Source organism: Lagenorhynchus albirostris, chromosome 13, assembly GCF_949774975.1.
Source record: "Lagenorhynchus albirostris chromosome 13, mLagAlb1.1, whole genome shotgun sequence".
Classification (NCBI taxonomy): Eukaryota; Metazoa; Chordata; class Mammalia; order Artiodactyla; family Delphinidae; genus Lagenorhynchus; species Lagenorhynchus albirostris.
The window spans coordinates 10,570,820-10,583,176 of record NC_083107.1 but is presented as its reverse complement, the minus strand read 5'-3'; the positions used below and the strand labels follow the sequence as shown (position 1 = coordinate 10,583,176).

Below are 12,357 nucleotides of genomic sequence, written 5' to 3'. Positions count from 1 at the left end.
TTGAGTTCCCAGCACATCACTACTGGAGCTTCAAGTGCAGAACCAGAAACCAAACGAAAATCCACGGAAACATTTCACTCTATACTGTTTTCAGACGTTCGCTGAGCTACAAATACTGGGGTAGAATTGAGATTACATTTTCAACTAATCAACATGAACTGAGCTCTCAATCAATATTCAACTCAGAGTTGAGAAAGGGTTTCTTGGTCCCTGAAGAGATGCGGAATGTATGACTTTGAAGAAATTGTTTTTATTTTAAACACAGAACATAATACTTAGGCAAATAAGTGCTCATTTTGCCCGGCACTTACCAGGGACTGTGGAGCAGAAAGCCAGCCCCTCCTCCTGGCATTTCAGGGCTGCCCATGTTTATCCCTGAGGAGACTCTAGATTGAACCAAAAGACATAAAGGACCACTTCCTGTTGGCTCTGAAAACAGGGCTGAAACAATTCCAAAAAAGATGCTCCAAAAATGTTCGGGGAAGCACTGCTCGTGCAGGTGGCCACTGTGAAGGTCAACGCTCATTTGGAGAAGTAAAAATTCTGGGATGTTTATTCAACCCAACAGTCTCCTTACTTAAGGGGCTATCTTCAGAAATATCTTTATCAGTTGAGATTTACAAGAAGGAAGCAACCAGACAGCTGGCCAAGGTTTCCATAGGAAACCCACCTGAGGGACGGAGCTGTCTCAGCAGCTCCAGAATTCCCAGCCACAGGGGAAGGAGGGCCGCTGCCATGACAGTAACTGACTATCAGTCATTTACCATCATTTACTGACTGCAGTAAATGCTATCAGAAATCACCTTGAACTCTGATGGTTCTCAGAAAGCAAACGAGCCAGAACCCAATTACACACACACACACACACACACCCCTCCCCTTCTGGGTCTATTATTTCTCAATTCCATCACTTTATTTTTTGATAAATACTGTATCAATTCCACTGAACCACTGGATGAAAACGAACTGGATTCGAAATAAAATCAAGAGATAGTATTCAGCATCAGTACTCATGAAGTTCCTAAACCTGTTTTTCCCTGGTACACACATGGGTCAAGCCTGAGCAGTTGCATGAATTCAAGACGGTGCTTTATAAATAGCTGTTAGGACAAAAAAAAAAACCTAAGAAAGCGAATGAGATGTAGCCAGGGTTTTCATACTTACTCTTTCCACGTGTATTGCCCACTGCTTTTACGTGGCCGTAAGTAAGAAAATCAAAATACGCTGCTTTGATCAATTTCCAGTCTGACCATTTGGAAACTGCAGGTAAACCAAGGCTGTGAAGCTGGAAGTCTGGAAACTAGTGTTCGTATCTTCCCCCTTTGACCTTAACTGCATCCTACAATAAAATATGAATCTAAAGGCATTAAGATGAATGTGTCATGCCTTCTTCAACCTCAGAAGACCATCTCCCCTGAGCTGTCCTCTAACACACATATTTTCAAGAAGCCAAGGCCAGGAGCAAGCCCAGATCCCGAGTTTTTACGTCTACGTCCAAGGACATACCCGGCTAACTCTGGGTCACCGCAGAAGCCAGCATCTTTCGTCAGGTGGGGGACCTGGCAGGAGCCTCCTGCACCATGATGCCTGGTCGCCCGCCCTGGGCCTGGTGCACCCCTTTTCCTAAGGCACTGCAGTCCTCGCTGATAGGCATTAGGGGCTACGAACTGCTCCCTCCTGGGAACTGGAATGTTCTCTTCTAACCCCGATCCCAATCTAGGCTCTGCCCCCGGGCTACAAGGACAAGCTATGGCCCCTCTCGGCCACTGCCCCTCTTTTCAATCAATGCAGCAACCAGTTCCTTCCATGTGCCTTTACGACGAGCCCTGGGAATGCCCTCCATCACCACTCGGGTCCCGCTCGGGACGCTCCAGAAACATGATGCTCTGAATAGCGTGTGGCTGTGGTCTGCAGCGGGTCTGGCCGGGGGCAGCAGGACACAGGACGCTACGGCTCCTTGCTTTCCCTACACTGCCGCTAGCCCCACTGTCTCCAGGACAGCTGTGTCTCTATTTCCATAGTCTTAGATTCCTTCCAGAATATCACGGAGGACTTGACTGTGCCTGTGCCGTCCTACTCAGAAGAACAAACCCAACCTCATGACCCTTCTTCCACTGACAGTGGAGGGAAATTCCTATGCAGACCATTTATTTCACCACTCACTCCAGCAAAACTACAAAAGGAGAAATGCTTTTTGGAGACCTTTCATTTTCTTTTATTCTGGCCACACCACGCAGCATGTGGGCTCTTAGTTCCCCAACCAGGGATAGAACCCTCACCCCCTGCGGTGGAAGCGTGGCGTCTTAACCACTGCCACGGTTAAGTGTAACCCCGGCAGTGGTTAAGACTTAAGTGGTTAAGGTTAATGCAAAGTAGTCTAGAAGTGATTTCTGGATTGGGATTGGCTAAGTGGTTACAGCCAGGGAAGTTGTAAACACACAACTCTACATGTTAATTCACTTGAGACCGTTCCTTAGAAATAAAGTGTTAACAATTCTGAAGTTACTAGCTTTCGGTAACCATCCGTTGTTCCTGGCCCAAAATCAGATGTGGGGGAGGAAATGAGAATTTAAACTACAAATATAAAAATTTTTGATGACAGTGTGTGTGTGGCTTCCTCTATAAAGTTGAACGCTGGCGGCAGTAAACAGGTGACGAAAAATCTCTTCTCCTTAGTTCACATGAAGGTCTTAAGCGTCACTGTTATTCTGTCCTAATGCTAGTGGAGACCAAGGCAAGGGGCAAAATACAGAATCCTGAAAAGCTACATCCGAAACAGCTTTCCAATTAAGACGTGTAAAAGCGTATAATTTTATTTATGCAGTTAAAATTTATACCGGCAATGCACGAAGTGAAGCACTCACCTGTTAATGCAGATATATGGTGACTGATAACACACCAGAAGGCATAATGAAAGCTTCCCACTTCGAACCAATTCACAAGACACAGCTGCCTCTTTTTATCCCGCATCGTTATCAAGAGAGAAAACATTACACCTCAGTTCCAGACACTATTTTGCATAATCACAAGGACGGAATCATTGTGTTTGGACATTTGATGGCTTAAATATTTGGCCTCAAAACATATGTCTGTTGCCATCGGGCTGTCTGACTTCTCCCTAAAAAACTCACAGGGCTTGTGCGTCTGGAGAGCACGTTTATGCTGAAAGGGACACAAGTGAACACAGCCCCAAAGCCTTTGGTAGGAAACTCAATGATAAAAAGAAGTGTAAGAACTGAACGCTGTGTAAAAAATAAGAAAACCAAAAGGCTAAACTAAAAAAGTGAGCAGAGAATCTGACCGGTACCGTGAGCGATCCATCAGAAAGATGGTTGGAGCCCAAGTTCTTTCATCCACTGACCAGCCTGTACCGACCTCGTTCAAGCCACCACCTAACCTCCGCACGCGACACGGCAATTCGGGGGGTGGGGGGCTGCGGATCCTAGGCCTTCTCTGCAAACCACAAAAATGTTCTGTCCATGGCTGTGCCACGTCCCCCCGCAACACAGGAAAAGAATGGAAGCTAGAGTCGCCGCCTTAGGGCAAATACAAGTGTAAGATGTGCAGAATTCTGCACTGAAAGATGTCTCGTCTGGTGGTATCAAAGGTCTTTTTATCTGCTCAGGTTCTCAGGTTCTTCCTCTTCCTCCCGATGCCCTTTCCCCTCCAGAGACACAGCTGCTGGCCAAGCTCTACCCCCTCATGGGCTCAGATCCTGGGTGCAACAGTTTGGTTACCCCCGCACTGAGAAAACCACCGTGCAATACCGACTCAACAGGGTCATTCCAAACCAGAGCAACTCACACCCCGCCCACACCAGATACCCTTCAGTGCTCTGACCGCTGCAGACTGGCTGCAACACCTTCCCAATTCAGGAGGACACTGGCCCCCAGGCAGGTGGACGGACTTGCCCGGGGCGGGGAATGGACGGCATCAGAGGAAGGACCAAGACTGGCCTGGGTCACCTGCTGGAACTTTCCACTCCAACAATTCCTATCAAACTATCAGAAAAAAGGACTGGAGAGAAAACGAAGCATGGTGTATGGTATGTGTCAGGCTTTCCTTACAGAGAAAACCCGGTTCTAAGCTTCAAACGAGCCCAGTGATAAAATCTGCACGACAAAAGAGGGAATCACGGGCACTCATCCACTGTCTTAAATATCACTGAATTCTCTAAATCAACAAATATATGTGGTTCTGCCACGTACCAAATCGTTTCCTTAAGTTGGCGGGTTGTTTTGACCAGTTTAGCAGAATTTATGCTCAGCTGTAAGTAAAACTGAGGTCTGAATTCAAATACATACTAACATAGCATAGAGCCAGAATTCACTTCTAGACGACTCTGCATTAAGAAATTTCTCAAGGGATGAAAAAACAAATAAAAAACCTTCTTTTAGCCTCTTCCCTGGCGAACTCACCCACACTAAGGTTGTCAAGTGTGGCTCATCCCATACATGCACGCCCTGACCCCACCGAGACACATTTGCAAGAGAAAAACAGATCCCTTCCACATAAGCAAGCTTCTGTTAAAGAAGTCTCAAATCACTCACTAAATCTATAAATCACTTACATCAGAATGTTTTAGGAACCGGAGTGGGACTCATGCTCCAGTCCAGGAACGTGACTTATTTTGGGGAAAAAAAGTTCCCAGAGCGACTCAGATAGTCGAGAATCATTGTGTCGAACCGGTTTTAATTTTAACACATACACCCTCTTGGACTGAAACGGCTGATTCCATTTTTTAGAAATTTTAGCTCCAAAACCATTTTCACGCCTAAGGAAGGGCCGCAAAGCCCAAACTAAAAGCAGCATCGTGCCCTGTGCAGAGCCAGACACCTGTGCCGAAGGCCCGGTTTCAAGGCCCTGGCTCCAGCGCCAGATGGGGCCTTGAACAGCCCTCACTCCTGGCCTGCGGGCACACGTGGCCAAGCAGCCCCCTCCCAGGAGCTGGTCTGCTTCATCACCGTCTGGTTGAACCACAACGCTACTCAAGAGCAGTGGGGATCTGGTCCAGGGTAGAGAACAGAGGAAATGCAAAGTGAATTTGGGTTTCCCACAGGACACTGGGAATATCAACTCATCCTAAGCAAATACTTAAAACCACGAAGGCCTGCCTCTTATAAACTGGGCTTCAACTCGTGCACCAGGGAAATGTTTGTCCTGACTGTTGGCATCGGTCAGCCCACAGTGTGTGAAGCAAAAGTTCCCAAGGATTCATGATTCACTCACTCAGAAGCAAAAACCAAAATTTAACGATGGCCAAAGGAGCAGAATTTCCTCAGGGAAAAGGGAAAAAAATTAAAAAGCTGTTTTAAAATTCTTGATTCTAGTCAGGCAATGAATATTTCTAATGCTAAATCCACGAGCAAAATAACTTTTATTTTGAAAAAAGGTGCAATAACTTCTGATTGCAGGAAAAAGTAGTTCAGCCTATGTCTTATGTCTCCAGACCATTCTTGCTCCAAACACACGTCTTGAACTACAGTCAAGTTTCTGCCAAATCCAATAGGCCGTCTCCCACAGGTGTCCCCAGCACAGGCCCGGTTCAGCAGAGCCAGGCGCAGTGTGGGTTTCCAGATGGCTCTCCATGGTCTAAAGGTTCACCAAGGTTCCTTCTCAGGGTGATATGCGGGTTCACGGGCAGGTGAGGGGTGGTGAGCTGGACCTCCCCTGCCCTCCCAGGCCAGTTTTTAGAATAGATTTTCTTTGTTTGTTTGTTTGTTCTGGGACCTGGCAGGGTTAGAATTATAGTAGCATTTCCAGATAATTCACTTCCCTGTGAGTTGCCTAAACTTCTGAAACGACAGCTCCTTTCCATGGAAAGGAAAAAAGAACATTTCATTACGTCACGCTTGCTGACCTGCCGTGGCCACGATGGTCACTGCACAGCAAAGAAAACAGTGACCGAGTCCCTACCAGCTGCTCTGCGCCCAGTAGCTTATGCAAAAGTCCCCCAACCCTTGGAAGTGAGCACTTCTGTCTCCACCTGACGGATGAGGAAACCGAAGCTCAGAGGGACTAACAGATCTGCCCAGGTCACTCATGGGTCTGGAGATCAGCCGGATGCCATCCAGACCCTGCTCCAGACCCACGCGCAGCCCTGCAGGTAAGGCAGTAGCAGCTCACGGGCACTGAATCAACTGGGAACCCTGCCAGATGAAGATGTGCTACAATAAAATACTCACTTTGCTAAAATAAGAGGCAGATCCCAAAAGAGTAAATTAGAGGGCTAATGTCCATCAAAGTACTCATGGTGATGGGCCAAAAGCCTGATCTCATCTGGATGAAATCATAAGGGGCGTGACAGTTACCACCAGACCATTTGAGCAAGTTAATACTGAAATCGTGCGTGCCACAGTGACAAGCTGCTGTGCACACCAAAAATGAAGATTAACATTAAGAGAAATTTTTAAATATATATTATTTCTTAAATTTATTCTATTATAAATGCTAGCCATGAGGATTTTCCATATACAACAACAACAAAAACACGTAAGACCACCTGTAAGTTGAATACAAAAATATTCACTATTAACATTTTGATATATTTTCCTTCTAATCTTCTTGTTATGCTGATAAACTTCTTGATACCAAATTACATGTTATGGAGTACATGTCCATGTCCACCCCAAAACTCATATGCTAAAAATCTCTTCCCCAGTGTGATGGTACTTGGTAGGTGGGGCCTTTGGGAGGTGGTTAGGTCATGATGGTGGAGCCTTCGTGAATGGGATTAGCGCCCTTGTACGAGGAGGTCAAGGAGATAGCTTGCCGTCCTTCCATCACATGAGGACAGTGAGAAGGTGGCCACCTACAAGCTAGGAAGAGGGACCCCACCAGAGCCGGACCGTGGCAGCACCTTGACCTCACACTTCCAGCTTCCAAAACTGTGAGACAAATGTTTATTACTGAAGCCACCCAAACTATGGTATTTTTATTATAGACTATGACACTAGGATGTCGCCAAGAACTCTGTAACCTTTTTAAATTGAACGTAACCCCAGGAGCCTTTTCCCCGTGACTATTCTTTTTAACACCATTAGAAGACAGCACCACAGTCTGGCTAAGGTAGAGGTTTTCCTATACCATTTGGACTGCCAATAGTTTTCCGGTTGGTACAAAGCAACGCCATGATGAGTCCTCTGCACATACGCTTCTGCCAGCATTTCCTACATAAGGAAGGAATGGCAGGCCCTGTTCTGTGCCTGAGGAGCAGGGTCGGCGGGAGGGCAGGCAGGTGGGCGGCACAGTGCTCACAGCCCAGTGCCCGACACAGCACAGGACCAAGGCGGCCGTGTCTTAAAGGACAGACGTTCGCTTTGGGTCCACAGGACCTCCACGGAGAAGGAAGGCAGTCTTAGGTCACATGCCCCGGCACGGGTCCTGGCCACTGACCAAGCAGAACGACCAGAGGACAGTGACCAGAAGGTGAAAGCAGATGGAAATTGTGTCACAGGAGGAATATACACTGAAACTGAGGCTGACCCAACAAAGGAGGAATGAAGACCACTGGACTCCAGTGTGGGAGGGTGCTGGTCCACGGGGAGTCCCATCCAACACAGGCAGGGTGACCACAGACCAGGGGCGTGCAGAGACTCGGGCACTGGGCAAGTGCTCCGATTCAGTGGTTGTAAAGTAGGTCAGGAAGCAAGACGTCAAGACAGTCGAGCATTCAACTGGCAATTATGTGCATATGTCTATCTAGAAATCTAATACCACAAAGGCCCTAAATACTAACCAAAACAAATCAGTGGATGATTGATCTTTCTCCTGCCTTGGAGTCCAATCACACAGAACTACAAGACTTAGCATTTTCCTAATGAGAAGGTCCCTTATGGCATGTGGAATCAGACTTGTGTCACCCATACATTTTCAGGCAGTGCGTTTGAGGGTGGCATGGTGTGTACCCTTCTGAGGGCACGTCACCAGGGGAATCACAACAATAGATACTGCAGTTAGTATGTGAAAAAAGTGGCTAGGATTACTGTTAAATCGCTTCCTGACATTAAAATCCTACTATTCCGTATAGAGAATAAAAATAAAGGGTGAAAGAGGTGATTTCTAAAATTCTGAGTAGTACTTTGCAACCAGAGCCAATCAATAGCAATCGTAAATAGTTCAAAGAAGATACAGATTTTTAGCTCCATGAAGGTGGGGTCACCCTACTCCCCCAGGTCCTCCTTTTTACAACTAAGCACGAAGGACTGAGAGGGGAAAGAGAGTGGGCTGCCTGGGGACCACGGGGCTTGAGGAATGACAGGGTGGCGAGTCCCCCGGTTTGCTCATACCCTCCATACATCCCGACCAGGGCACTGCAGAGGCCTGCAACGTGATCTCCAACAGGCAGAGAGAAAACTATCTAAGGAAAGCTGTTCTCTTTAGCCAAAGGACTGGGGAATGGGGGCCCCCAACGGAAAGCCTTTTGGCCATACCCACCCTACTGCAGCTGAACACTGCCCGCTGCCCATCCCCCTGCCCAGCAGGAGTGATTGGTGCTCTGAAACCACTCAGGTGGTACTGGCAGGTTAGGCAGGGAGCTGATCTCCCAGGCCCTGCCCAGTGGAAACAGATGATGCTGTGATTCCCCCCACCCCCTCCAGGGCCCCAGAGACAGCTAATGCTCCCCCTTGACTATGCAGCATGGAGGTGGGACCAGGCAGGGTGAGTCGCCACTACACACACACATACACACCATGTATCAGCGGGCCCAGCCCCCACCTCCACCCAACGCTGGTGAGCAATGAGACAGAACAAGTCAGAGTGAGTCAGCCCTCACTTCCCCCCCCGCGGGAAAGGCCTAGTGGGAAGCTGAACCTGCCCAGCCCCCGGCAGCAGCAAGACTGAATGAGGTGGTGGAAAACAGAGCTAGTGGCCCACTGATCCCCCACCCCAGCCTCAAGGCTCAGTGGGACCTGGTGGGTCACTGAGCCTCCACGCCCACCCGGCATGAAGGAGAACAAAGGGGAACTCACACCCAGCACCAGTAAGGGGAACGAGGTGGTGGAAGGCAGGGCTGGTGTGTTCCACCCCCGCCCCGCCCCCCCAGCCCTCACGCTGGTGTAGACAGGGAACAGAGAGGAACTGAGCTTTGGCCCCCGCCCTGCAGAAACAAGGCCTGCAAGTCAGCCCTCCACCTTTTCCCCCTCCAGGTGTCAACAGGGGCCCAGGGAACTAAGCGTACACCCCTGACTGGGCTCCGTGAAGCCGTGCTGGTCGGTGCCCTGCTTTTGCTGGGAAAGCAGCAGCAAGGCCCAGGAGGGATCTGAACGTCCACCCCACCCGGCAGAAGCAGGCAAAATTTTAGAACTGAAAAATACATTTAAAGCAGAAAAGCAAAAAAAAAAAAAAAAAAAAAAAATCACTGGAAAGGGCCAATAATAGAGTGGAAGTGACACAGGAGGGAATCGGCGGACATGAGGCTAATCAGTAGAATTTAGTTAATCGGAACAAAGAGAATAGATGATGAAAAATGAACAGTCTCGGGGACCTGTCGGACCACAACAAAAATACTAATACTCTTTTGTCACAGAAGTCCCCAAAGAGGCAGGCAGGGACTGAAAAAATACCCAGAGACACAATGGCTGAAAAGTTCCCAAACTTGGCAGAAAATATCAAACCACGGATTTGATATTATATATATAACTCAAATATATATATATATTCGAGTTAACCTTGAAATGGATAAACCCAAAGAAATCCAAGCCACATTAAACTTCTGGAAACTAAAAGACAAAGAAAAACCCCTGGAAGCAGCCAGACAGAAATGACACATTACTTACAGGAGAACAATTCGAATGACAAAGGATTTCTCACCTGCAACCATGAAGGGCAGGAGCAAGAGGCATGTTTTTCAAGCACTGAAAATAAAACCAACCGTCAACCGCAAATTCTATAACCAGTGAAAATATCCTCGGGGGCATGCGAGGGGGGCGAGGGGAAATAAAGACATTCGCGGATGAAGGAGAACTAAGGATTGTTGCCAGCAGGCCTGTCATTGAAGAAAGTCCTCTCAACAGGAAGGAAATGATAACAGAGCCTTAGGACTTCAGAAAGGAAAGAATATTGGAACGGGAAAAAGTGGGAGCAAGTAACTAGCCTACTTCTCAGGAGTTTCTTAAATTACATTTAGCAAAAGAGATAACGTCATCTGACACGGTGCTCAGTGTATATGGAGGAAATATTTAAGACAATTATATTTGAAAATCGGGGCAGGTAAGCGGACCTAAATGGAAGAAGTAAGGTACCCACACTGCAAGTGAAGTCATAAGATGGTGACGCCACTGACGCTGGTAGATTACATCCGCATAGTGTAACAGCAGAGCAATATATGTAAAAACACTACAAAAAAAGTCAAGATGGAATCCTAAAAAATGTTGAGATAACTCACAGTAAGGTTGAAAAAAAGAAAATAGGAAACAGAAACACAAACAGAGGAAACAGCACACTTAAGATCTAACATACCAACAAGTACCTTAAATGTAAACAGTCTAAATGCACCACTAAAAGGACAGATTGGGTGTGGCAGGAAAAAACCAGTATCATCTAAAGACATGTTGTACACAAAAAAACTTATTTCAAATACAACATAGGTAGGCTGGAAGAGTAAGCATGGAAAAAGACATCCCACGTAAACATTGCTAATATTTTTTACAAAAAACAGGAGTGGCTATGCTTTATAGCAATGATAAAAGGATCAACCTAACAGGAAGATGTAGTTCAAAATGTGCAAATACCAAACAGTGCCTTGAAATATACGGAGCAAAATCTGACAGATATGAAAGGAGAAAGAGACAAACCCAACATTATAGTTGGGGACTTCAACACTACACTGAGCAGTTGACAGAACTACTAGACAGAAAATCAGCAAAGATATAGAAGAACCAAACAACACAACCAACCAATAAGACTAAATCGACAAATATATAATGAACATGCCAACCAACAACAGCAGAAGACAGGTTTTTTTTTCTTTTCAAGCACTCATAGACCATTCACCAAAAACAGACCATATCCTGAGCCGTAAAACAAACCTCAACGAATTCAAAAGAACTGACATCATACAGAGTATGTTCTTTGACCATATTGGAATCAAATAAGAAAACAATAACAGAAAGACAAGACAGTCTTCACGCACTTGGAAGTGAAACAACACATGTCTAAGTAATCTAGGGTCAGAAAGGGAGTCTCAAAGGAAATAAAAAGAAAACACACAGAAGTCAATGGAAATGAAAACACAATATACCAAAACATGTGGGATACAGTTAAAGCAGGAGAGAAGGGAAATTTATGGCACTAAATGCTTGCAGTAGAAAGGTCTCTAAACACTACTCTAAGTTTCTACCCTCAAGAAATTAGGAAAAACAAAACAGACACAAAGCAAACAGAAGAATAATAAAACAACAGAAGTGAAAACAGGAAAATAATAGAGAAAAGTCAACAAAATAAAAGGCTGGTTTAAAAAAACAAAACTGGGGAATTCCCTGGTGGTCCAGTGGTTAGGACTCTGTACTTTCACGGCTGTGGGCCCCAGTTTGATCCCTGGTCAGGGAAGTTAGGTCCCACATGCTGCATGCAACCAAGAAAAGAAAAAGTGTTAAAAAAATAAAACTGACAAACTCTGATGAAGATTAAAAAGTAAGAAAACATAAGTCACCAATGTCAGGAATAAAATGGGCTATCACAACAGATCCTGTATCCATTTTAAAAGATAATAAGGGAACACTATAAACACTTCATAGGCTCAAAAATTCAACAACTTAGAAGAGATGGACCCATTCCGTGAAAACCACAAAGTACCAAAACTCAACCAAGATGAAACAGATAACCTGAATAGTCCTATAAACACTAAAAAATTGAATTTGTAATTTAAAAACACCCAGAAAATAAATCTCCAGGTTCAGATGGTTTCATTAGAGCATCCCACCAAACATTTAAAGAAGAATTATTACCAATTTTACAGAATCTCTTCCAGAATAGAGCAGGAGGGAACACTACGCAACCCAGTATTAAGGCCTTGATCAAAACCAGACAGTCTTAATACAACAGATAAATACCTCTCATGAACTTAGGCACAAACACCCTCCACAAAATATTAGCAAATTCAATTCAGCAATTATGAAAAGAACTACACCCTGACCAAGAAGGATTTATCCCAGACATGCAAGGTAGATTAATACTGAAAGTCAACATAACACAGCATATCAACTGGCTAACGTAAGTCACATGATCATATCAATTGATGCAGAATAAATGTTTTATAAAACCCAACATCCATTCCATTCATGATAAAAACTCTCAGCAATCTAGAAATAAAAAGAAACAACTTCATATTTTTAAAGAGCATCTACAAAATAGCTA

General features: G+C 45.5%; 1 protein-coding gene across 11 annotated transcripts in view; it reads right to left on the bottom strand.

Annotated features, from left to right (window-relative positions):
* BCL2L11 (BCL2 like 11) overlaps positions 1–12,357 on the bottom strand; it is a 212,261-nt gene that overhangs the window by 189,138 nt on the left and 10,766 nt on the right. Inside the window, exon 3 of one of the 11 annotated variants that reach the window (XM_060169037.1) lies at positions 1,160–1,339. The exons of the other annotated variants lie outside the window; for them this stretch is intronic. Coding sequence (XP_060025020.1) covers positions 1,329–1,339 — 11 coding nt within the window. The 3' untranslated portion in view covers positions 1,160–1,328. Of the gene's footprint in view, positions 1–1,159; positions 1,340–12,357 lie in introns of those variants that run through there. 11 annotated transcript variants of the gene reach the window in all.